This window comes from Phyllostomus discolor, chromosome 2 (genome assembly GCF_004126475.2).
Source record: "Phyllostomus discolor isolate MPI-MPIP mPhyDis1 chromosome 2, mPhyDis1.pri.v3, whole genome shotgun sequence".
In the NCBI taxonomy this organism is placed as follows: Eukaryota; Metazoa; Chordata; class Mammalia; order Chiroptera; family Phyllostomidae; genus Phyllostomus; species Phyllostomus discolor.
This window is the reverse complement of record NC_040904.2, coordinates 160,401,962-160,426,378: the sequence shown is the minus strand read 5'-3', so window position 1 is coordinate 160,426,378 and position 24,417 is coordinate 160,401,962. Positions and strand designations below refer to the sequence as shown.

The 24,417-nt window shown below is 54.9% G+C and overlaps 1 protein-coding gene across 1 annotated transcript in view; it reads left to right on the top strand.

Annotated features, from left to right (window-relative positions):
• The window catches only part of LRP1 (LDL receptor related protein 1), an 80,443-nt gene that overhangs the window by 729 nt on the left and 55,297 nt on the right, over positions 1 to 24,417 (top strand). Inside the window, exons 2-7 of the mRNA XM_028531778.2 lie at positions 8,477 to 8,599; positions 11,306 to 11,443; positions 13,191 to 13,310; positions 14,703 to 14,831; positions 14,952 to 15,215; positions 24,150 to 24,312. Coding sequence (XP_028387579.1) covers positions 8,477 to 8,599; positions 11,306 to 11,443; positions 13,191 to 13,310; positions 14,703 to 14,831; positions 14,952 to 15,215; positions 24,150 to 24,312 — 937 coding nt within the window. The remainder of the gene's footprint in view (positions 1 to 8,476; positions 8,600 to 11,305; positions 11,444 to 13,190; positions 13,311 to 14,702; positions 14,832 to 14,951; positions 15,216 to 24,149; positions 24,313 to 24,417) is intronic.

Sequence of the window (24,417 nt, the reverse complement as noted above, 5' to 3'; positions counted from 1 at the left end):
ATGATGCTTCTGGGGGGGCCCCAGCCCAAACAAAGGCCAGAGGCCTGGGAAGAGAGGAGGGTTCCCCCTTTTTCTGATCCCAGAATCCAGAGGCCTTCTCCTCCTATGTCTGGTTCGGGAGGGCCTCCACCTCCCCTACATCTTCCACCCCTCAACCCTCATCTGAATTGTGAAGGAATCTGGATTTGCAATATAGGGCTGCAAAAGGGCGGAGGGGGGTGGCTTTTGCAGTGGCCTCTGTATCTGGAAGGGTGAGCAGGGACTGGGGTTCCCTGCTGGGCAGAGGGCAGGCAGGCCCGAGATGGCTGTGGGTGGAGAGGGAGGGCCACGGAAAGGCCCCCTGTTTGGGTGTGGAATCTGGGCCTGGGAGACCAGGCTTGGAGGCCTGGGTCCAGGATCCAGCCAGCTGCCAGCCTGGGTTCCGAAGTGAGCACTTCCCCCTCTCAGGGCCTCTGTCAGTAGTCTGGATGGGGCTGTATTGGGGGGTGGAAGAGAAGCAGGCGATGCTATATGACTTTGAATTTTCCTTCTTAATTCCTGGGAGCTTTGAAAGGAAAAACGTCAGATGTCATAGTTGGGGAAGGGGACTGGAGAATGGCCTGGAATGCTGAGGTGGGAGGATGGAAGAAGGCTGCTTTCTCTCTGACTACTGGCTTGATCGCAGTTTGGACTAGGAGGAGAGTTGGAGGTTGCATGTGGGTTATGGCTATGACCCCACTCCCAAATTACCTGCTTCTTTGGTAAATGTGTTTATTTCTCTCCACCGTTTCCTTCCCATCCCCCCCCCACCCCCAACCACTATATACAGACACTTTATATACTGCAGCTAGACTTGGGCTAGAACTATGTCCTTTTGGGGGAATGGGGTGCCCTTCCCCTTTATATGTCGGCTATTTTTTTTCCAGTTACTTGTGAATCACTGGTTCAAGTCTTGCCCAAGTTTTGAGCTGGGGTTACTCGGGATTGGGCTGGGGCCCTGATTTGAGAAGGGGTGGGGTCTCACCGCTTCCCGTCATTTTAGCCCTGTCATCTGGAAAACACTGGGCCCAATACCATTACGCACCCCTCCTCCATCTTCTAAATTTTGCCAGATTGGGATTGGGAAAGTTTTTCTCTGAAACCAGATTATCTCTCCCTCTCCTCTACCCCAAATTGCTTCAGTTGGGAGAGGAAGGTTAGGGGATCAGGAAGTAGCTGTGCCCAGAAAACAGTACATTCAGTGGCCCTCAATTATGCTATTGTGGGGACCTCTGTATGCTCCTCCGTCCTCACCCCCAGCTACCTCAATGATCTCTGTCCAAGAGGAGGAAAGAGGGCTGCCCTGATGTCCTCCAGACCAGTCCTCACAGCAAACCTTGCCCATGCCCATGGCTTCCACTCATACATCTTCTTTCCTCTGTCATCAACCTTGTGGAGGGGACTGAGGCAGAGAAGTTTTTATGTAGCCTGGGGGACGGGTAGAAAAAACAATTTAAGATAGCGGGAGACCATCAGGAGCCGCACGCTGGAGGGTGGATGGTGTTGGAAGCAAGGGGTAGGTCTCTGTGAAGAGCAGAAAAGTTCCCTGGCCCAGGCAGGAACGGCCCAGGTAGCGTTGCCCCCAGAGCTCTAGAGCAGTTCTGCGTGCCACACCAGGTTGGCTGGTGGTGAGTGGAAGAGGGAGGCCGGACATGTTCTCCCTAACTGTCTCCCTACCCATTCTTGACCTTTTCACTCAGTCCTCAGTGGTAACCCCAGCTCAAACCGAACTATATCCTAAGTCCCTGGGAAAGGACCCCTCCCCAAAACACTACTGTTCTTACCTTGGGAATGAGAATATGAATCATGGGTCCTACTCACTCTGGGTCAGACAGGGACATTGCACAGGCCAATAGGGCCAGCACTATCCAGGCAGCCTAAGGCATCCTCTTATCCCTACCTTTGCCCTCATTTCCAGACACAGAACTTCCTCCTTCGCTGTTAAGGAAACCTCCCCGTCCCAGCTTACCCAATTTAGGGTCTAACCTTCCTTCTTGCTGCTCTCACAGGTCTTGCTGCTCTTCCTGCAAGGGTGCAGCCCTGGGGTCTTCCCCACTCCTTCTACCTTCTCTACTATGCCTGAGCCCACCCCAGAGTTCCCTTCTCTTTGGAGAGCAGCGTCACTCCCTGCTAGTAGATAGAATTGAGTTTACTTGCTCTAGGGCAGATGGGGAAACAGACAGAGTAGGAATGGGAAGAAGGGCTGTTGAGGATCCTGCTGAGATTAAGAACATTTTGTAGTGGTTGGTGTGGCTCAGTGGACTGAGTGCCGGCCTGTGAACCAAAAGGTTGCGGGTTCGATTCCCAGTCAGGGTACATGCCTGGCTTGCTGGCCAGCACCCCAGCTAGGGGCGTGCGAGAGGCAACTGATCAATGGTATCTCTCATACATCGATGTTTTTCTCCTTCTCTTTCTCCCTTCCTTTCCCTCTCTAAAAACAAATAAATAAAATCTTAAAAAAAGAAAAAAAAAGAACATTTTGTAGTGGGAAGTGCGACCCCAGACAGACCTGGCTCAGAAGAAGTCTGACGGCTTCCCTCTCTCCTGCCTGCCCCACACACACCCGTGAGCTGTCAGACAAGCTGGGCAGTTGAAGCCAGTTATGAAGCTGAGGTGTTTCCCCTTGGCTCTCTGAGAGGAGGTTCTAAGCTCCTTTCTCCCCCGGTCAGACCCAGGCCCTGGAACACCTCCCCTTACCCTCATCCTTCAAAGCAGGGACACGTGAGACATTGATTTTTGGATGCAGAGGAGATATTTCGGTGTTTGAGGCTGCTTCACAAGACCCCCTTTTCTTCCAATCTTGCTCCCCCTTCCTCCATTTTCTCCACAGTATTGTGTCCCCAACCTCTTCCCCATCACTGGGCCTCCTAAGGATGTCAGTCAGGGCCCTGGCCAGAGCCAGATCTTGTCCAAATGCTCCAACTTTTCACAGCTTCCTTCTTTACCCAAGTCGAACTTCCTTTCCTCCTGCTGCAGTCTCGGCCTTGCACATCAGAACCCCAAACCCAGCTTATTCCCCCTCAGTAGTCTCTTTTCAGCCTCCCACCTCCACCCCCTGGCCAATTCACAGACTCTCCAGGCTTCAAGCCCTCCAGCTCTGGACAGGGGCACTCACTACCCAGGGGAGTGGGACTGCACCAGGGTCCCTGATCTGATGGAGCTAACTGTGGCGGGTGAGCATTTGGAGAATCTCATCTCACCCCACTGTGTTCAGTCCCAGACTCCAGCACAGTTAGCAGGATACTGCATTGTTTGGAGAAGGAAGCAGTTGGCTCTGGAGTGCTTCCCATGTGGTGGCCCCGGCACCAGCGTCCAAGTTCCCTGGGAGAGAGATGAGGGGCCGTGGGGGAGAGGCATTTGGCCCTCTTGCTCCTCCTGCGGAGACGAGTCTCCCCAGGTCTTGGCTTCCCCATTCGAAGAGCCTTCTCTCCCTCCGACTCTCCCAATCCTATGGGAGGCGGTAGTCCTTATTCGGGGTCTCTCTGGGGTCAGACATTGCTAGGGCAGGGACTCTGTCCACGTAAATCAGGATACAGGCTGCCCCCACCCTGCCCTGAGTCTCAGGGGTGTTTATTTTTCGTGTTCATCCCGAGATTACTGTGCCATTGTCCTGGCGACTCTGGGCTGAGACCCCGTCATCCTCTTTTTGGCCTCTGTCTGTCTGTTGTTGGTGTGTGCCCTCTTAGCCTTTCAGAAATGGTCCCTCATCCTCTTGATTCGTCTCTCTTGTTGCCCATCCTTCGTGGCATTCTCTGTCCCCGTCTCTCAGTCTCTGTTGCTGGCTTTATCTCTGCCTGTCTCCATCCGCCGCCATCCGCCTCCAGCCAGGCTCCTTGGTATCCTGAGAGCTACCCTGGAGCAGGCATCTCTCCTGGGCTCTCTCACGTGCTCCTCAGCTCCCACCTCAACACTTTGTAGTTACTCTTCCCCTCCCAGGCCAGACTGGGAGTACCCACTACTGCAGTGAAAGTTCTTCCCCACTTTCCTTCGAGCTCCTCTCCTCCACTAATTTTGGAAATGGATTTTGGAGAGAATGTTTCTGCAAGAAGGGAACTTGATACCCTTTGTGGGCTGAGTAAGTGGGAGAAAGGAGATATTTCAGAAGGAAGGAGGGAGGTTAGACTTCTGGCAGAACTTCCTCATGTCCTGAGAACTGGAGAAAGGTGTGGGGAATGGGTCAAGAGCTTAGAGCCCTTGCTTCTGCTGCGGATAAGCCCTGTCTGTGTGTTGGGGGGTAGGCGAGGAGGGCTTATGAAGGCCTGGTGAGAGACAGGAAGATCTCTGGAGACATGTGCAGGGTCCGAGTTTTACTTGTGGGGAAAGGAAAAGATGGTGGGGAGGTCACTTGTCAGGCTAATGTTCTGCTGAGTCAATATTGACTCAAGATGGAGGGGGAGTCCCTTCCCCTCCCCTGGCAGTCCAGGCCATCCTGTCCGTCTGTCTGTCCAGGCCGCAAAGCAGAGGCCCAGACTCAGGAATGACAAAAATGTATCTGAGCCTCACTGAGCTGCGGGAAAGAGCCACCGGGTAACACCCAAAATACATAAAATTCAATGAAAAGCTCTCGGTTTGGGTTTGGGAGGCCCTTGCTGCCCCACCCTCATATGTTTGAAAGTTCAGATTCCTGCAGGCTCTGCCCCCCACCCCTTGGCTGCCCCTGGCTCCTCTGTTCCCTTAGACAGATCGGGTAGTGCCCTCTAGAAAACACCCCTCCGCACAGTCCATGCATCTCCCTCTGCTGTCCTGCTCTTGAAAAGGGCCCCAAGGGGCTTTCATGAGTTTCCTGCCTCAGGTCTCCTGGCCCTTCAGAAAGGAGCACCCTCTGAAGTCTCACCTCTCTTCTTCTCTCTCTCTGCTCCCAAGGGGATCAGCGAATGGGTCCCCTCCTCTGGAGAAGACTCCCTCAGGGCCTGTACTGTCCTCACCCTCTCTTCTACGGCCAGACACTCTTATCATGCTCCTTCCCCGCCCACCCTCAAGGTCCCAGAACCAGAGAGGAGAGGACGACAGCAGACTGCCAAGGCTCCAGCAGGGGAGTGTGGTCCGTGTTGTGTGTGGACACACAGCCAGCCCTGCACCTCCTGTCCTGGCTCCAGCTCGGTGGCCCTGGGGGCCATGGCTGGGCCGGGTGCCTGGTTGTGAGGGGAGGCAGGGGTGTTGGCCAGACTTAGCATGGCGGTCACATTCATCTCCAGGCGAAGCCGAGAACAGACAGCCCCTGTGTCCTGGTGTTCTTTCTGCAACCTCACCCGCTCTCCTCCCTTTTTAGTTCTCTCCTCCTTCGTCTCCCTCCTCTCTCTTCCCTCTTCTGTCCTGTTCTTGTCCCTCTCCTCTCCTCCCTTCCTCTCCGACACCACCACCCCCTGGGATCCCGCTCCCCACTCCCAGCTCCGGAGGACCAAAATATTCCCCTGCCATTTCGTTTCTTCATCCTTCTCCATCTGGCTCCATCGTAATGGCCAGTGAGAAAACCACCTGTTCAGTTCCTGATCGCTCTGTGCCTCAGTTTCTTCATCTGTATGATGGGGATTGCAACAGACCCGCCTCACAGGGTTGTGAAGGTTTAAGGTCCGTTGGTGGCTGACTCATAGTGACACTGTCCTGAAGTGTCAGCCCTTATCATTAAGAAGCCCCAGTTCTCACCAGGGCTAGGAGGCAAGGGAAGCTGGTGATTAATCCCAAACTGAGGGCTGAATTTAGGGCCATGTTGTTCCCTCACCTACGCTCAGGCCACCAAAATGGGTTTTCGGGGTGCTGGCATCAGATGCAGAAGGCTCTACAGAGGGACACGGGGTTGGCTGGAGGCTCCAAGCAGACCATCAGTCCCCTACCCCACCCCCACTGCGGCTCCCTCCCACCTCAGAGCAGGGCTTCCCCTGGCTGTGTAGACTGCCCCGAAGTAGGTTACTTGTTTCTTTCCTCCCCTCTCCCCTGAAGGAAATCAAAGACAGGCCTCAGCCTTCAAACTCCAGATTCCTGGGGCTTTCTCCACCGTCCCCTGGCAGGAAGTTCTTTCGCTTATCTCTCCACGATCCTTGGGCTGCCCTGGCTCTTGGGTGATGTGCGCCCCCTGTCCCCCGACCCTGGGCCTGAAGAGATGCTGCTGAGGAACAGAGGCCCTGAAGGCTCCTCTTCTTTCACTTTCCCATCCCCCACTCCCCCCTCTGCAAGAGCACATCTGGTTTGTGAATCTCTCTCATTCCTGCTTTCGGAGTTTGCCAGCTGCTGTTTCCTCTGTCGAGTTCAGGCCAAAAATGGGGGTGGGGGACAGCAAGGGGGACAAAGTAGGGGCCAAAGGAGGGGGGATTATGGCTGGGACACAGAATGGAGGGGAGGTTGGAGTGACCAACCAGTGACCTCAGGCCCGGGGCTGTGAGTTCTGGCCCAGGAGGCGTGGGGGTGTGGACTAAGTCCAGGTTGGGGGGGCATGGGGGTGGCACAGGGGCTATTTCTGAGCTCCAAACAGCTTATCTGCCTCTGAGTCCCATTCCATCCCCCTGTGCGTCCTTGCCCCCCCCCCCGCCCCCCCGCAGACAGTCTCTGGCTGGCCAGTGGAAGAGGACCATTCTCCAGCATGCTAACTAGGCTGGCGGGCTGTTTCTCCGGGAAGACCTCACAGCTGGCCCAGTGGGGCAATGAACTCCGCATTATCCACCTCCTCAAGGGGCCTTTATTCCCTGCTCGGGGTGGGGGGTAATGAAGGGGGGCTGGGGGTGGGGGCTGGCCCGGCCATCCTGGATGTGTTTCCTGAACTCAGCTCTCATCCTGGCCAGGGGCCTGAGTGTGGTCCCTTCTGCCAGAGATGGAGATGAGGGAGGGAGGGAGGACTTCTTCTCCATGTGGCTCCCCCAGACTCTGCCCCCCTTGCTCAGAGTCCTGACATACTGTACTTATACTCCACCACAGCCCTGAGCTCACGCTGCCCCGCATCGAGGCAGTGGTGTGCAGCTGTCTTCTCAGGAGGCCGAGTCTCCTGAGGGGGCATTTTGCTCCTCCTCGGCACCCCAGCGCCTGGTGCAGTTTCTGGCACAGAGCTGGTCTCCAGTGCATGCCGGCTGAATAGAAATGGAATCGATACAAGCCGAGGAAAAGGCAATAAAGATCCTGGAGACTGAGAACCCAGGCCTGGGGGGAGGAGGTGAAGGAGAGAGGGTCCTCTTCTTCCCACGGAGGGCATGGTGATGGGGTTGGAGGGACAGCTCCTGAGCATCTCAGTGGGTATGGGGAAGGCCGGCAGAGACCGCACTGGTTAGACGCTTGAAGTCAGCTCGAAGCTGAGTGATCCCTGGTTTTATCTGTTGCCCACCCTGTGGCCCCACCCCCTGTGAGGCTTGTCTTCCTCACCTCTAAAATGGTGGTATTGTAGTATGCCCACTTTGTCATAATGTGGAGAGGATTGATAAGGTACTACGTGGAAAGAACTGGTTTACCACAGTTCCTAGCACATACTGAGCCCACAATAAGAGTTAGTGTTAACCATTTTAAATTCCTCCTTAGAGCATGAGGTCCAAGAATGGCGTGGAGCAGAGGGAGGCCGGTGGGGGTTCAGGGACAGGGCAGAGAGACCCGGGGTGTGGTGACTTAACCAGGTGGCTGGGCCGAAATCCGCTCCCACGGGTCACCCCCGCCATCCTCTCCTGCCTTGGCCTTCCAGTTCCATCATCCTGAGCAATCTTTACGTGCCTCTTCTGAGGACATCTGCTGGAAGTCCTGCCTGAGGGCTAGCCTCAAGGGAGGCTGTGTCTTTAGAGAGCCGAGGTGGAGGTGGGCTCTCTGCCTTGCCCCTCCCTGGCCCCTTGCACGGCCTTGCCCTCCAGGACCTCCACTGATACCATCTCCAACTTACCTTTGTACCAGGGACACCCCCACCTACACTTCCCGTCTGTGAGCCTGGTGATTAGTTAGGAGTTGGAGGTGGGCGGGGTGATGGGTTCCAAGGACCAGCAGTGTCCCAGAGGGCAGAGGAGCAGAGAGGTTAGAAAAGACCAGGTCTGGGCTGCTAGTGGGAGGGAGAGGAAGATAAAGAGAAAACATGTCAATGCCCCCTAAATGCCCCATCCTTCACTCTCAGTCAGCAAAACCGGAGGTGTTGGTGCGTGGCCAGAATAAACGAGACAGCGAAGGCTTTGACCCTGAGGGCTGGAGGAGGGGCGTACTAGACAGGCAGCCCCAGGGGGTGGGGTGGGGGGCAGTAAAATATGCTTCCTGTATCTTCCCCCTCGCCCCACGACAGGTACATAGTGTTCCAGGAGTGACGCACAGCCACCTGCTCCCCACCCCCACCGTCGTCCTCCCCCACCCCACCCCCACCCCTGGCTCATGGACTGTGGCTCAGAGAGTCTGGGCCGGATGGGAACTGATGCTGTGGAAGGAGGAGGAGCCAAATGAGGGGGTCTTTAGTGCCATAGAATTGGCTTCCAGCCTCCATCTGCACCCTGTTTTCTTTTCTCGTCCTTAGTCCCCAAGACTTGCAGCCCCAAGCAGTTCGCCTGCAGAGACCAGATCACCTGTATCTCGAAGGGCTGGAGGTGTGATGGTGAGAGGGACTGTCCGGATGGATCCGATGAGGCCCCTGAGATCTGTAAGTCCTTTTCTGGGTCCCTCCCTGCAAACCCCTGCCTTATCTTTGTTTCCTTATGGAAACAGGCAGTTTGGGACGAGGACAGCTGATCTCTAGCCTGGTGTAGACCTTGCTCTGTGATGATTTGTTCACGATGCAGCTAAAACTGTCCTCTCCCTTCAGTGTGCCCGGCATGGTGCCTGATGTGCTTAGAAATGGCGCATCGGGTTGCTCCCTCAGCTGCTGCACCCCACACCTGCCAGAGACTGTGTTCTCTGCACTGACGGCTTTGCTGGGAGGAGAGGCCCCAACCTCCCTTTTCTCTTGCTGGTCCCTCTACTTCCCACCTTAGAGCCTCCTGACCCTTGCTGAATGCTCACAGGTCTAGCCAGGTCCCCTCTCTGTCCTCAGACTCCCAGGCCAAAGGCCACCAACTCTTGCTCAGGCACCGTACCATAAGTCCCACCCCTGTGCGTTTCCCACCACCCCCGCCTTCCCTGCCCCCAGTAAGTGGTGTAATCAGAGGCAGCTGTTTAAACTGGGAGAAAGGTCCCCGCCCAGTCTTTACCCTGCCAGTGTGTGTGTGAGGGGGGCGGGGTGTGGAGGACTTGCTGGCTAGACCCCAGAGTCCTGGGCAGCTGGCAGAGTGCTGGGGTCTCCACCTTCAGCCTCTCTGCCACTTAGTTAATCTGGGCCAGGGTCTAGGTGCCCATGTATTCTTAGGTCTGTCTCTGTTTTCTCTCCCGGGTTTATCCTGTTCCAGCTCCATCCAGCTTTCCCCACACTCTCACCCATAATTATCAGGGGTAATTTTAGGGCTGGAAAGGGAGCCACTGGTTCTCTCGGTCTCACCCCCATACCCTGCCCTGGAGGAGTGGGGGCCGGGGACATTCTGCAAGTGTTTGTATGGGGGGGTGGGGTTCAGCCTGGAGCGGCTTCTTGTCTGATGCCACCCTTACACCCCACATTTCTGACCTGATGCTTGGTGTTAAGGGTTAAGAAAGCCGTGCAGAGGGCCCGGATCCGGCTCTTTTTATCCATTCATTCTTTGATGCAAACCCCACATTTTACACATCCCCGTTCTTGCATGGTCCCAGACCCATCACACGCAGCCCCTCCTGGGCACTGACTCGCCCCCCGCCCCGACATATACTGAAGCAGACGCCTGCGCAGATGTGTTCTTACAGCAACACGGATTCAACACTCAAATGGGGGATGCAGAAGCACAACCCACACGCAGACCAGTGTCCCCAGACACACACACAGACCCAGATCCACTCCCCAAAGTGCGTGGAAATGCACGTCTGAGGCAGAGCACTACCACACATAGAGACGCACAGAAACGCCCGCACTGACACCCCCCCCCTCCCCCACACACACCGCCCCGGGACATGCAGGCTCCTGCCCAGGCCCACGAGATAGGTTGCTCGCACCGTCTCTCACTCGCACACCTGTCCAGGTTTGGGAGCCGATGGCAAGAGTCTGTCTTTCAGCTCATGGGCTCAGCCAGCCTCCTAGCCTGCACCATCCCCTCTCCTGAGCCTCTCTCCTGAGCATCCCCTGAGGAGCTGCACCCCCACCCCAAGCCCATCTTCTTGGGCAACAAAGAAAGTGCCAGAGACACCACCAGCGGGCCATGGCTTTTGACCCTTCCCAAACCCTTCTCTCAGGCAAGCTGCTCTGGGGCTTGGGGTCTAGAATAGTGCTATCCAATAGAAATACAATGCGAGCCACATCGGTAATTCAAAATTTTCTAGGAGCCACATTTAAAAAGGAATACATAGTGCTGGCCTGTGTGGCTCAGTTGGTTGAGGTGTCATCCCCTAAAACCGAAAGGTCACACAGCTTTGAGTCCCAGTCAGGGCACATGCCTGGGTTGCGGGTTCAGTCCCAGTCAGGGTATGTGCAAGAGGCAACCCATCAGTGTTCCCCACGTCGATGTTTCTCTCCTTCTTTTCCCCGCTTCCCCTCTCTCTGCAATCAATGAGCATGTCCTTGAGTGAGGAAGTAAAAAAAAAAAAACAAGCTTTTTAAAAAATAAGAAGGAAAAAACGAGGTGAAATTAATTTTAATTTTATTTTACTCAACATATCCAAATTTTTATCATTTCAGTATAATACCCATATAAAGTGTTAATGAAATCTTTCACATTGTTTTGTGTGTGCTAAGAAGTCTTCAAAAGCCAGTGTGTTTTTGCCCTTAGACTTTGAACAAATCACAGTGTGAGTGCTCAGCTGCCGCCTGTGCCCGATGCTGTATACCGGGCAGTGCAGGTCCAGAAGACCTGGGCTGATGCTCCACCCATGCTCTGTGGCCCGGGAAGCTATGGGAAGGAGATCTTCTTTACCATTTGAGCTTCTCTGCCCTGGACTCTGTTTTCCTTAGCTCACCCAAACCTTTCCCTTCTGACCTCGGCTGTCTCCTGAGTATAGAATGTGGCGGCGTTGGGTCCATAGCAGGCATGGGCATTTGGACAATGGGCTCTTGGCTGAAAGCCTAGCTCTTCCCTCCACCTGACCGCTCCCAGGTGTGTGACTCCCATTGGGAATGGTGAAGAAGAGTAGCTCTACTTGGAACAGTCTAACCACCCCTGGGGCCTCCTCAGATCTGAAAAAGGCAGATGTCCAAAATACAAGTCTCAGTTCCTCACCTCCTCTCCCAGTGAGCAGCTGGTCAGACAGCTGCTGTAACCCATTTGGTCACGCTGACCTTTCCCTCTGCCCCCAGGCCCACAGAGCAAGGCCCAACGATGCCAGCCGAACGAACACAATTGCCTGGGCACTGAGCTGTGTGTTCCCATGTCCCGCCTCTGCAATGGGGTCCAGGACTGCTTGGATGGTTCGGATGAGGGGTCCCACTGCCGAGGTAAGGGCTCCTCTCTTTCTCCTGTCCCAGGTGGGTGCAGTGAGTTCTCAGCAGGCGGGGCACCTGGCGGGTTTGGAGCCTTGCCACCCGAGGACTGTCCTTGAACCTCCGGTGGAGATAAGGCCTTGTCCTCTGCCCTTACAGGGAATTGCCACCAGATAGTGGCCCAAATCCATGGGCCCTTTGGGCTCGGAGCTTGGTCAACGAGCTGCAAGCACAGGCTCTGGCCGGGGCACGCCTCTGTGTGTGTGCTTGGACGAGTCACTGCCCCCGCCTCAGACTCCAGTTTCCTGCCTGGAAAACGAAAGCTTTACAGTAGATCAGTGTTTTCATATAATTTTTTTTGGTCAGTTGTGGGGTTCTTTCTCCAAATGGTTTCTTACCTGAAACATGAATGTGGACAGAGAAGAGCAGGTGCTGTGATGAAAGCTGGGGGCCTGGAGTTATGCTCACCTCCTCCTCGGGCCTGTGAGAGGGGACACAGCTGCATGCTGCTCCCTGAGAGCAGGGAGTATGCAGCAGGGGGCTTTGCGGGAGGTTTTTAATCCTCTCTTTTGGTTGATTTTGCATGTTTTTGTCTGAAGCTCCTGGGATGCGATGCAGAGTGTGGGTCCAGGCGTTGATTTCAGTTACCACGCACATCCCATCTTATTAGATGGTGCATGTTCAAGCGTACTTCCTTTGGAATACCTTGAATACCTTTTCAGCTTCAAAGGCAACAAAGAACCTCAAAAACCTAGGGACTGAACTTCCTTCTCTGATATTACAGAAGTTGATTCTCTTCATCCTCCTTGCCCTCATATCAAAAAGAGGAACTCTGTTCTAGATTTTCCAGGACAAACAATACTTAACTGCCTTCGTGGTGGAAGGCTGGCCAGGTGGCATGTTTGGGCTCACGGGTGGAGGTGGGGTGGAAACAGAAGAACTGGGGTCTGAACCCCCCATCCCAGCTCCATCCTGGCAGGCTTAGAGCTTCTGAACGTCTTAGCATCTGGGGCAGCCCTCACTCCTATGTGGGGGTGTGAAGCAGCTGGACAAAGGGGTCTTTGTGGTAGGCCGCCTGGCCCCACGCAAGGCCATTAATTGGGTCGCTGGTTTGGGGGGGGCAGCTGCTCCTACCTCTCCCCCTTCCTTTTTCACTCCCTTCTGTCTCCCCTGTGGAAGTGGGTCAGTGGCAGGAAAAAGATTAGAGAAGGATCCTGAGGGAACCAGTTTTTTTCCTCTTGCTGTCCTCCACCTGGGCTTCACTTCGCCTCCTCTCAGAGGCCTCTGGGGCTTACAGGATAGGTTTGAGGGGTGCTCCCAAGCCAGGGCTGGGATCCTGTGGGGAAGGACTTGATTCCAGGTCTGCTCCTCACCCTCACCCCTGGAGCCCACTTCATAGGCCTTGGGTAGCGCAAACGACAGGCATGTGAAGGGGATAAGACTCACTGTCCACATTCCCTCTGAGCCCAGCAAGCCGCCACACCTCTCTCCATGGGGACAGAGGGAGGCCAGGGTAGCCAGAGCTGGAACATGGTTCTCAGCCGTAATGGGTTATGTGACCTTGGGCCTGTCTTATACCCTCTCTGGTCTCATTTTCCCCATTTGCCAAATATAGTACATGCTTCCTAAGTCCCTTTCATCTCCAGCACTGCAGATCTTGAATGTGGCTTCTGAAGGATTGACGGGAATGGGGTGAAAGTTACTGTCTGGGGGTGGCTGCCAGGCCCTAGGGCCTGAATGTGTGTCTCCCGCCCTCTCACAGAGCAGCTAAGTAACTGTTCTCAGCTGGGATGCCAGCACCACTGTGTCCCCACACTCAGCGGGCCCACCTGCTACTGCAACAGCAGCTTCCAGCTGCAGGCAGATGGCAAGACCTGCAAAGGTAAGTGAGCACATGCACCTGCATGCTGCTGGGGGACAAGGGCGGCAGGGCCTGGCTGGGTAGGAGACAGATGGAAGGTCCCAGAGAGGAGGCATGGCTACTGGGTCTGTATCGCCTCCAGGCGTGACTGTGAGCCCACTTGATTTTACCAGACTTTTAAAAATTCATCTTCAAATTATATAGGTCTTATGTGAGTTTTATAATAAAGAAAATTATAGTACTACAGATAAAATTTTGCCCTGCCTAGTGTGGCTCAGTGGATTGAGCGCCCCCCTGAGAACCGAAAGGTCGGTGGTTGGATTCTTAGTCAGGGCACGTGCCTGGGTTGCGGGCCAGGTCCCCAGTAGGGGGCGTGCGAGAGGCAACCGCACATTGATGTTTCTCTCCTCTTTCTTTCTCTCTTCCCTTCTCTTTAAAAATAAAGAAATAAAATCTTTAAAAAAACACCCCCAAACTGAAATCACTTTGATAAATCCTCTTCATCTCCGGCCCCTTTCTCATCCCCGTGGAGGCCGACTCTGGGATCTGTTTGCTCTCTCTTTCCCGGCTGTCCTGTGCGCCTGTGTGCGTGCGTTCCGGGAAAATCTCAGTAAGCGCGCTGTGCATGTTCATGCGCTCTTTTTGACATGAAACTATCCCGTACATGTCCATTTTCAATTTTTTCACTCAGTAGGCCCTAGAGGTTTTTCTGTGTTGATATGTAGAGACAGATCTACCTCGTTCTTTTAAAAACCGCTGTGATGTCTGACTGTTACCACAGTTTAATTGGCTGTCACCTATTGATGAGTAGGATGCTCCCAATTTCCCTCCGTTACAAACAGCACAAACTTTTCTGTTTTAAATTTGCCTCCCTCGAATCTTTGCACAAATGCCACCTTCTCAGTGAGGCCATGCCTGGCTACTCTAAAATCCCACCCCCACCGCCCAAATTCTCTTCCCCCACTCCCTGCTTAATATTTTTCTGTGGTACCAGTCACTTTCCGGTGCACTGGCACCTCAAAAAATAGAATTTATCTCTGTGTTGTATTTATTATTGTAGTAAGTAGTATTTCATTTATTATCAGAATTTTAGGCTTTATGAAGGCAGCAGTTGAAATTTATTTTATTCACTGGTGCATCCCCAGTGCCTGAGACAGTACCGGCACCTAGTAGGCACTGAGCAAATATTTTCTGAATGAATGGATAATGTGCACATAGGTGGATATTTCTCTAGAATAGATTCCAAGTCTGGACTTGCTGAGTGACTTTGCACATTTCTTGCTAATAGATTCTGTCAAGTTGTCCCCTGAAGAAGCTGTAGTGAGGGACACACCCAGTGGTGGAGTCTGAGGGCACACTCTTCCCAGCCCTTGTTACCTGGAAATGACCACATCCTTGCCCTTTTCCCCACAGACTTCGATGAGTGCTCAGTGTACGGCACCTGCAGCCAGCTCTGCACCAACACAGATGGCTCCTTCACGTGCGGCTGCGTGGAAGGCTACCTGCTGCAGCCAGACAACCGCTCCTGCAAGGCCAAGAATGGTGGGTGGGGTCACGTGTGGCCTCCATGCTGGGGGCCCTCAGTGCTGCTCCCTGATGGAGAATGGCTTGTGAGGCCCTAGAATCCCTTGCTGCGTTGACCTTCCTCTCCTCCATCTGCAGAGCCGGTGGACCGGCCCCCTGTGCTGCTGATTGCCAACTCTCAGAACATCCTGGCCACGTACCTGAACGGGGCGCAGGTGTCTACCATCACACCCACCAGCACACGGCAGACCACAGCCATGGACTTCAGCTACGCCAATGAGACGGTGTGCTGGGTGCACGTTGGGGACAGTGCTGCCCAGACACAGCTCAAATGCGCCCGCATGCCTGGCCTGAAGGGCTTCGTGGATGAGCATACCATCAACATCTCCCTTAGCCTGCACCGTGAGTTTCCTGCGCCCGGCTTGAAGGTCACGGGTGGTGGGCAGGGGAGGTGGGGCCTGGCTTTGACAAAGGCAGAGTCAGACAGGATGACCCCTGTCTGGAGCAGGAGGCTAAACAAGAAGTCCCTGATAGAGGCCGGGGCAGGGGGTTGAACAGGCTGATGCCTGTTTGGGGCAAGGGCTGTGTTTTTCTGGCTCTAGTCTGAGGAAGCTCTCAGAGGAGAAATGACTGGTCAGTCTCCAGAGACCAGGGACAGTCTCTCCTCAGAGAGAGGAGGTGTTGATTAGACCAGCAAGGGGATCTCCCAAAGTGGGAGGCGTTGCCTGGGAAAGAGGTGGCCTAGAGCCTGAGGAACCTTGCTAGGTTGTGGCTGAGGGCAAAGCAGCCGGGGCCTGGCTGGGTCTGTCTTCATGTCCCATCATTTCCCTTGGGGATGTCACCAAAATAGACCTCCTGTTGCAGCATGGGTGTAGGGATCCCGGGGTTCTTTCTGGGGGACTTTGTGGCAGTTGGTGAGACCAAAGGAGGAGCGGTGAGTGCCGGGGCCACCTGAATGTTTTAGGATACCCTGAATGTTCCCATTTGGCCTCCCTCCCTAGGCTGCGCTTTGCTGTAGTAGTAGGGAAGGGAGGGGTGTCATTGGGATGGGACCAGGACACAGATACCCTGTTGGGAGCAGTCCTGCTTGGCTCAGATGCCGTTATAAAAACAAATAAAACATCTGGCATCATCTCATTCCCAGGAAATGCACCACAGGGCTGAGGGAAAGATGGGGCCTGTGGTTGATCTGACCCCCCGGGGAGGGTAACTTGATCTGTGACCCTGAGTAAACCAGGCTTCCCTGCCTCTGCTTTGTTTCTAATCTGCAAAATGGGTTTGAGGTCATCTGATTGGATCAGATAACTGGGAGTGAAAGCCAGAGGTGACTGGAGGATGGCACACAAAAGATTTAGGATCGTGAACCTTGGATCTGTCTAGATCCTAAAGTTCCTTAATCAGGTTCCAGTGTGATGATCCCTACAGAAGACAGAGACCCAGGAGGACACAGGGTGTAGTTCTGGGGGGAGCAGGGGTCCTTTGAGAGGCCTTACCCTCTGTGGCCTCATCATATGGTCTGCACCTCAGCTCCAGCTTCTCCAGAGCATCCTCATGGTGTCCTTGGGCTGTTGGTGACCCAGGCTCCCCTGTGATCAGACATATGTCCTCCTTGGAGTGCCTGGCTGGGGGCTGCCCCACATGGTTGGCTGAACTCTTGGGGGTAGGCAGCTCAGGGAGCCCCATGGCAGACAGGGTAGGATTGGAGCAAGACCCCATGAGATATCTGCCCTCTCCCTGCCCCTTGTGGATGGCCCCACCCAACAGGCCTGTCTGGGCAAACAGCTCTGACAGTTCCTTCCCTGGCCCTAAGGCCAGACCCTGGTACCCTGATGGGAACTTTCTTAGCTTTTGCTCTGGCCTGGCCCCTCTCCTCCCCAGGAGAAGCAGGAAATAACCTCAGGTGAGTATCCCTCCCTTGGCAAACATAGCCTTGCCTCCCAGGCTGCTAGATTCATTGGGCCCCTCTGGGGCAGAGTCCAAGAGGCCAGAAGAGATCAAGGTTCCGGGGAGAAATGCTAGTGGGGTAAAGAAGTGGGTTCCTCTTGCCCCAGCCTCTGTGCTTTCCTCCCTGCGCCGACCCCACACCCCATGCCGCCTAAATGTCTGGCTGTCACCCTGAGGATGGTTGTTTTGCTCTTATCCCACAAACTAATTATGGGCCCTGAGCTGAGGATGTAGGAAGCGTCTCTCCCCTCGCGCCCTCCCCACATCCCCGGTTTACCACCCCCCTTCCCAGGCAGGGGAGGCTGAATGGCCTGCCCTGGTGTGCAGGGTGGCTGGTCCCAGGCATTCACCTGTGCAGTGGGCTGCTGGCCTGTAATTAGCTTCCCAATGGGGATGAAGAAGAAAGGTTGCTGCTTTCTCCCGCTTTCTCTCTGCCCTCTGGGGGAGCCATCCCTGCAATCATCCCTTTCTTGGCTATGACTGTGACCTCCCTCAGACCCCTGGGCTTAGCCTCATGTAGGAGGGAAGAGCCTGACAATTGAGAGGTGCTGGAGCCCAGAGGCCCAGAGAAGCCCATCTGCTGGTGTGAGAAGAAGGGGGAGCCTGCCCCAAAGAAAACTCTGAATACAGAAATAGAATAGAAAGAAGGAAGGAGGCCAGGAAATCAGCCTGTTTCACATGGGTCCCGGGTGTGTGTGAGCCAGACCTGCTCAGAGTCCTGCGAGCCCCGGAGGCCCCTCCAAGGCCCTGGGGTGGCTGGTGCAGCTTCTTGAAGAGGCTTGTGGAAAAGGTTCAGGACCAAAGCTCCTGCTTTTTCCCGTCTGGACCCCCAGCTCTTTCCCTTTGTGCTCAGGCGTGGGGGGTATCCACTGACCAACACCCCCAGCATTCTGAAAGGTGTGCGAGTGCACTTTCTTCCCTTACCCAAGCCCAGGCTGCTGGGCCTCCTCCCCCAGCCCCAGTGCCTTCAGTGCCCTAGACCGGGGTGATCCCTCCCCCACCCTCCTGGGATGTCTCCCCAGGGCCCATCCTCCCCTCTGCCAGTGTCCCAGCAGGACGGGAGGTCCCTAAGGAATCTGATTCCATGACTGAGGACACGACGGTGAGTGCCTTAGAACTCAGACTTGTCGAGAGACCCAAGGCCCACACCTCGGGTTTTAATATTGCCTTTCCCAAAGCAGGGACACCTTGATTTCAGGTTGCACGTAGATGTGCCTTTTAAAAAAATTATTGTAGTAATTTTTTAAATATTTTATTTATTTAATTGTTAGAGAGAGGGGAAGGGAGGGAGACAGAGAGGGAGAGAAACATCAAATGGTTGCCTCTCACATGCCCCCTACCGGGGACCTGGCCCGCAACCCAAGCATGTGCCCTGACTGGGAATTGAACCCGTGACCCTTTGGCTTGAAAGCTGATGCTCAATCCACCGAGCCACACCAGTCAGGAAGTATAGTAATGTTTTTATTTAACACTCATTAGGAAGCTCCTGTAACTAGCATATCAAATCTATGGTTATTTTTAAAGGTTTTATTTATTTATTTTTAGAGAGAAGGGTAGGGAGATAGAAAGAGAGGGAGAGAAACATTAATGTGTGAGAGAAACATCAATCAGCTACCTCTCTCATGCACCCCAACCAGGGACTGAACCCACAACCCATGCTTGTGCCCTGACTGGGAATCGAACTTGTGACCTTTCAGTTTGTGGGATGACGCCCAACCAACCGAGCCACACCAATCAGGGTTCAAATCTATGATTTTGTAGATTGTTTAGGATGAGGCAAAATAAGTAAGTTGATTTAAAGAAATAGTAGGTAAGTAGTAGTGTAGTAGTACAACTGTACATAAACATGGTGAGCATTTTGAAAATGATACATAAGACTGAAGTTCTGGAACCTGAGGCCCAGAGGGGTCAACAAGCTTGGAAGCACCAGAGCCAGGCCTGGCCTACACCCCCTACTGCCCACCTGTGGAACCTTAGGCTCTGTCTAGCGCCCCCTGCAGGGCTGCCCCCTGGCTGGGCTGGAGGTCAAGTCTCCCATTCTACCCCCAGCCCTGCATTGCCTGAGCTGCGCTCCTCTGACCTGTCTTCCCTTCAGCTTTGAGGATATTTCCACTGTAGAAAAAATGAGGCCAGACTGCGGGAGTGCGGTCCTGAGAAGGCGGGGGAGGTGGGGCGGGGCGGGGGCAGTGAGGGGAGGTTCTGAGTTTGTAAATAGAGGTCTTGAAGGAAACAAGGTTTGCTGAAGTCACTTGGTTTCTGACTGTGTGAGAGGATGCTCTGGAGGGGCCCTCGGGGGTCCTGGGGCTTCCTCCCCCCACCGTGCTGCATGGGGAGGAAAGATGTGGGTGGGGAGGCACAGAAAAGGCCCCCTAGGCTGCAGGCAGCAAGGTTGCGAAATGGGTCCCCAATTCCAGCTGGCCAGCTTCACTTTTCCTCTCCCTCCCTCTCGTGTGTGTGTGTGTGTGTGTGTGTGTGTGTGTGTGCGTGTGCATGCGCTCACAGTTAAAATCACAACAGGAAATGGGGTAGGGATTGGTCTACAGGGAGGGCACAGAGTGGGCAAAGAGCAGCTCCTCTGAATCTGTGATAAACCCCGTCCGGGGCAGCTGGAAGGGGAGCTGCCTTCCTGCTGAGCTGGGCACCCCCAGCCCTCTCAGCCTCCTGTCCCACGCCTGCGGAACACCTACAGACCTGGTGTATTGAAGCCAGCCACCCCCTTCCTCGGCCTTTCCTACCCACAGGGTGTCAGAATATTGAGGGGCTCTAGCCACCCCTCTCTTTGGCCTCGTGCCCTCTGCACCCTGGTGCTTGGGCTTCCCATTCTGGTTCTGAATTTTCTAATCCTTTAACTGCCCTCCTCTTCTCTTCCAGGCCAGGGACAGCCCTGTGTCTCTGGCACAGCTCCAGCCCTGTCCTCTTCTCCCTTGCTGTCTCCTTGAAGTTGCCTCCCCACCCAGTCTGCTCCCGAGCACCCCCCGCCACATACACACACGCACTGTTTTCAAGCCAAAGGAAGTAACTTATGCAAGAGAGATGTGTTGTAGAGCCTAGCAAGGATTTCTCCACAGCAGGAAAGACCCTGGTTCTGATTCTGAGTCAGAGCTGCAGAATCCAGGCATCTCATCCCTGGGACCAGGACTGAATACTCTTTGGACCTGGGCCAGGCAGGGGAAGGAAGTGGGGGCTCAGGGACAGAGGTGGCACTGTGTGGTTGAGCCCCAAACTTGTTGGTGGAACAAGAAGAAGCGAAGTCAGGCCCTGGCAGGGAACAGGAGCACGAGGCCATGACACTGAGCAGCGTCCCTGCCAGGCCCCAGACCCCCGATCATCTGCCCAGCCCTCTCCCGCCCTCCCAAGCAGGGCGACACCAGACAGATGTCTTCTCCCACCATCTTGGGCACCCGGAGGCCTGAGAAGGAGGAGTCTGGCAGTAAAAGGGAAGGGAAAAAGTGATGTCCTGACTCTAGGACAACCGCGTGAGGACTCAGTACTCAACAAATATTTGCTGAATGAATCAGTGCATGTGTGTCGGGAGCCGGGGACACAGATAAAAGACAGTGCGCTGGCCTCTCCGTATTTGTAGTCAGGTGAACAGGCTGTGATAAAAGGAACTGCTGGGTCTGAGGAGGCCTGTGAGCTGCCCGCTTGGAGGGTCTGCCTTTAACCAGGAGGCCACAGGGCTCTGGCTGGAGGCGCATAGTAACTGGGTGGAGAAGGTAGGGACACGTAGGGTGGAGGTGAAGGGTACAAACCGCAGCTCCTGTCTGTGGCTTGTTTATTGTCTGCCAGGCCCTGTGCTGTGTGCTGCTCACACACCATCCCATTTTACAGGTGAGCAAACTGAAACTCAGAGCCATTAAGTAACTTGCCCATAGTCCCAGAGAAGGTGGTACAACGATGACTCAAACCCAGGCTGGCCCCAGGGAAGAGCAGAGTAAAGTGTGAGGTGGGGAGGTTCCTGAAATAAGGGCCAGATGCAGTGTGTCCCCTGAGGTTATGGTTATGGTTACTGAGATCCTTTTTCCTTACGCAGGGTCCTCGCACCCTGACCCACAATATTTGGGTGTGTGAATGTGTTGAGGATATTTCCTCAGGGCACAGGGGCTCCCTTCCTTCCCCAGATTTATTTTAGGGAAAGTGACTGGAATCCTGCAGCCAAAGCTGGGGTCTTCTTGAAAATGGGGAGCCTTTGTTTTTGGAAAAGCAGCCACTACTTGGGAAAATGCCTCTTGAACATTGTGAATGATGGAGAAGTTGCAAAAAACTGAAGTTGTGGGAAGCACAGAGTGCTGAGCATCGGGGTTGGGGTGCAAGGAGGGCTCAGCCCTTACAAACATACGCTCTGGGTCTATTTTGGGGCCTGGAACTGAAAGTCCTTTGCGACATCACAGGCAGGCTGCGGTCCATCCTCCGGCTGTCTGTCTCACCTCCCTCCCAGCTCCCTATAGGAGCAGCCTCCTCTCTACCGGAGTCCCTAACTCCTAGGGCTCCAGACCACCCCCAGACTCCTCCCTCAACACAGCCGCTCTCCACCTGGGTTTACCTGAGACTCTCCCGTCCCCAGGATTTGGGGCCTTTGGCCAGAGCCCCTCTGGAAGGTGCGCTGGGGTGAGCCAGCCTGGAGAAGGCTGGACTGTGAAGAAGCAGCTACCCTCTGGGCTCGTGGGGCCAGAATGCCCAGGTCCTGCGGGCCCAGCTCCAGGCCTCTGCCTGCCCCCCACCCCCATGCCACGGGCAGAGGGAAGTGGCCCCGACACTGCCTGTGGGGGAGCCTGGGAAAGAAGGCGCCCTCTCCCAATCGGAGCCCATCCCTGCGCTGGCCTTGGAGTGGTGCAAGTGGCCAAGCGTGTGTGTGCACACGCGAACGTGCGCACATGTGTGGTGGGGCGGGCAGAGGAATCTGGACTTTAGGGGAGAGGAAAATAATGTGGTGGAGGGGGTTGGATAACAAAGGATTTTTGCTTGCAACTAATAGTCTCCAGCTGCAAAAATACCAAAGGGGAGGCCAGGCCGGGCTGGGGACTCTAGTTCTTGCCAACTCCTTACTGGCCTGCTGAGTGGGGCCCTGCCTGGCCTTTGGGAGGTGGAAGGAGAGACCAGCCAAGGATAAATATCTGAGAGCAGGATGGTCCCCGTGCCTTTCTTCCTGGAACTTGGAGGAAACTCGGGCCAGGAGGGAGGCCCGGAGGTCGGTCACCTCCTGAGGCTGGGGCGGGGGGGAATGATTATGGACCTGCACCTGGATCGGGGGACGGGCATTAGATCTCTTCAGGTTTCTCCCTCCTCCCCTCTAGGCTGAGTGAAGGGCGGGTGGGGAGCAGGGCAGGGTGTTGCCAGCCCTGGAGCTGGGCAGTGACTCAGGCAAGCCTCAGGAAGTTGGAGAGGAAGACACCACTGCACCAGCTGGTACTGGGAAAACAGCTTCAAATGATGGAGTTTGTCTATGTGCCAGCAGCCCCCAACCCCCACTGTGCCCACCAAGTAAAGGGCACACAGCCCTGTTTGCCTTTCAACTACCCTGTTAGCTGCCTGGGGCTGTGGGCAGGTCCCTCCCCTTTGGGACTTTGGCCTCCACTGGAGGTGGCCTGTCAGCGTTCATTTTAATCTGTTTTCTCTGTGGTAACAGTGTGTGGGGGGGCATTTTGGTCACCTCACCCCTGCACTGGGTCCTCTTCCCACTTGGCCTGGGACCCATGTCCCCAGGCTGCTCTATGCCTCTGTCCTTCCATGTCGGCTCCGGGTGCAGAGGAGAGAGTGGCTGGGCTGGGGTGCATCAGCACTGACAGAGGTGGCTCATGCATGTGACCTTCTCTAGTCACCTTGGAGTGAGGTTCAACAGGAGGGACCTGAAGAGGAAACTAGTTTGATGGGAGCCTTAAATTGGCTCTTCCTCCCCAACCTCCCCTCCTCTGCCCCACCCGCCCGGCTCAGCCTAAGTCCTGTGACCGTGAGTCAGTGTGGGGGCCCAGCCAAGTTCCTTGGGAGCCATGTGCCTGTTCCCTTTGCCCCCCACCCCCACCCACTGTTAGGAAACAGACCCTGAGTCCCTGTGGGGAGGGGAAGGTTTACAGAGGGTTTGAGCTGAATGCCCAGTCATCACACCTACAGCTGCTGTGGGGGCAGAATAATCCCCACTGTGAAGAGTGTGAGTAGTGGGGATATGTTTCAGCCACAGGCAGGTCATCCAGAGATTTCTTTTCCTGTTGGGGAAATCGATGGAGGTGGAATGCAAGGCAGAGGTCCCAGGGAGTCCCTATTTCGGAAATTTCCCAGTTTGCAAGAGACAGCACTGCTGAGGGTGGTAGTTGGAGCAGGCAGAGGTGGACCAGAGCCGGTGGGTCCTGGAGAGGAGGGGCCCAGAGGAGGCCTGCAGGGTCCCTGCTAGAAGACTTCCTGCCTTCTATACTTCCGGCTGCCCTCATCCCCCCCTCCTCTCCTCAGCTCTTTTTGGCCCCTTGCATCTTCTCCAGACCCTCCAGACTGAGGGTGGTACCCAAACTGCATCCTCCTCCCACACACCCACCCTTCTGAAGGTCCCCCCTTGTTCTGCCATGCCCCTCTTTGCCTTCAGAGCCCTTCCTTTGACGGCTCCTCTTATGTGCTCTCTCCCCTCCGGCCCTCCCTGTGGAAATTGAGCAATAGGGACATGGAAGAAATGGGAATGGGGGTGAACAAAGGATGTTGGCCCGTGTCACTGGTTCCAACCTTTGGCCACCATGGGCCTTCCTTTTTCCACCCATATGGACCCCATATTTTGGCATTCTTTTTTCTCAGCTTGGATTTATTGATAATTGCCTTGTTTTTCCATTTTTAAAAGTCACGCAACAAGTAACAGCTTCTAGTCAGTCCTCTGGCTAGCATGGGCTAACTCAACTTAGCACATATGAAAGTCCAGCCAAAAATAAAGACATGTGATGCTTTAATTATCCTGACTGCTCTTATCTTGAGTAAAGGCATATTTTTTAAGAAAAACAACAACTAAAATGTGCTAGTGAACCTGTCCTCACTGTTTCTGGGGACTCCAAGATGGGCTTCAAGGAGGGCCTGGAGTTAGGGAAGCTTGTCAATCAACCCACCAGCCAGCACTTACCCAGGACCCCCCGAGTGCCTACCCTGACCCGGCATGGGGGGGTGGGACTGTGCAGGAAGATACTCAGAGACCTCTCCTTGGAGAAACCAGATAGGTGGGAAGATGGCAAAGATCACAAGGCAAAATGTGCCACTGCCGGTAACTCCCATAAGAGCTCAGGGAAGAGAGACGGCCGGAGCCTGGGCGGTGAAGGAGGGTGCCTCAGAGGAAGTGGGCGTCCAGCAGTGGGTTCCACACCAGCAAAGGATGGGCATGTGTGTGGGAGGACCGCCCCCCGAAGCTCTTCCATTTGCACTCTCCAGACGTAGAGCAGATGGCCATTGACTGGCTGACGGGCAACTTCTACTTCGTGGATGACATCGATGATAGGATCTTCGTCTGCAACCGAAACGGAGACACCTGTGTCACTTTGCTAGACCTGGAGCTCTACAACCCCAAGGGCATTGCACTGGACCCTGCCATGGGGTAAGAGGGGCAGGCGGGGGCTCTGTCCTGGAAGCGGGGAGGCAGAGACTATGGTGGAGGGTGGGTGCCCAACGTCCAGAACCCTTTTAACGAGCCGTCTGCCCG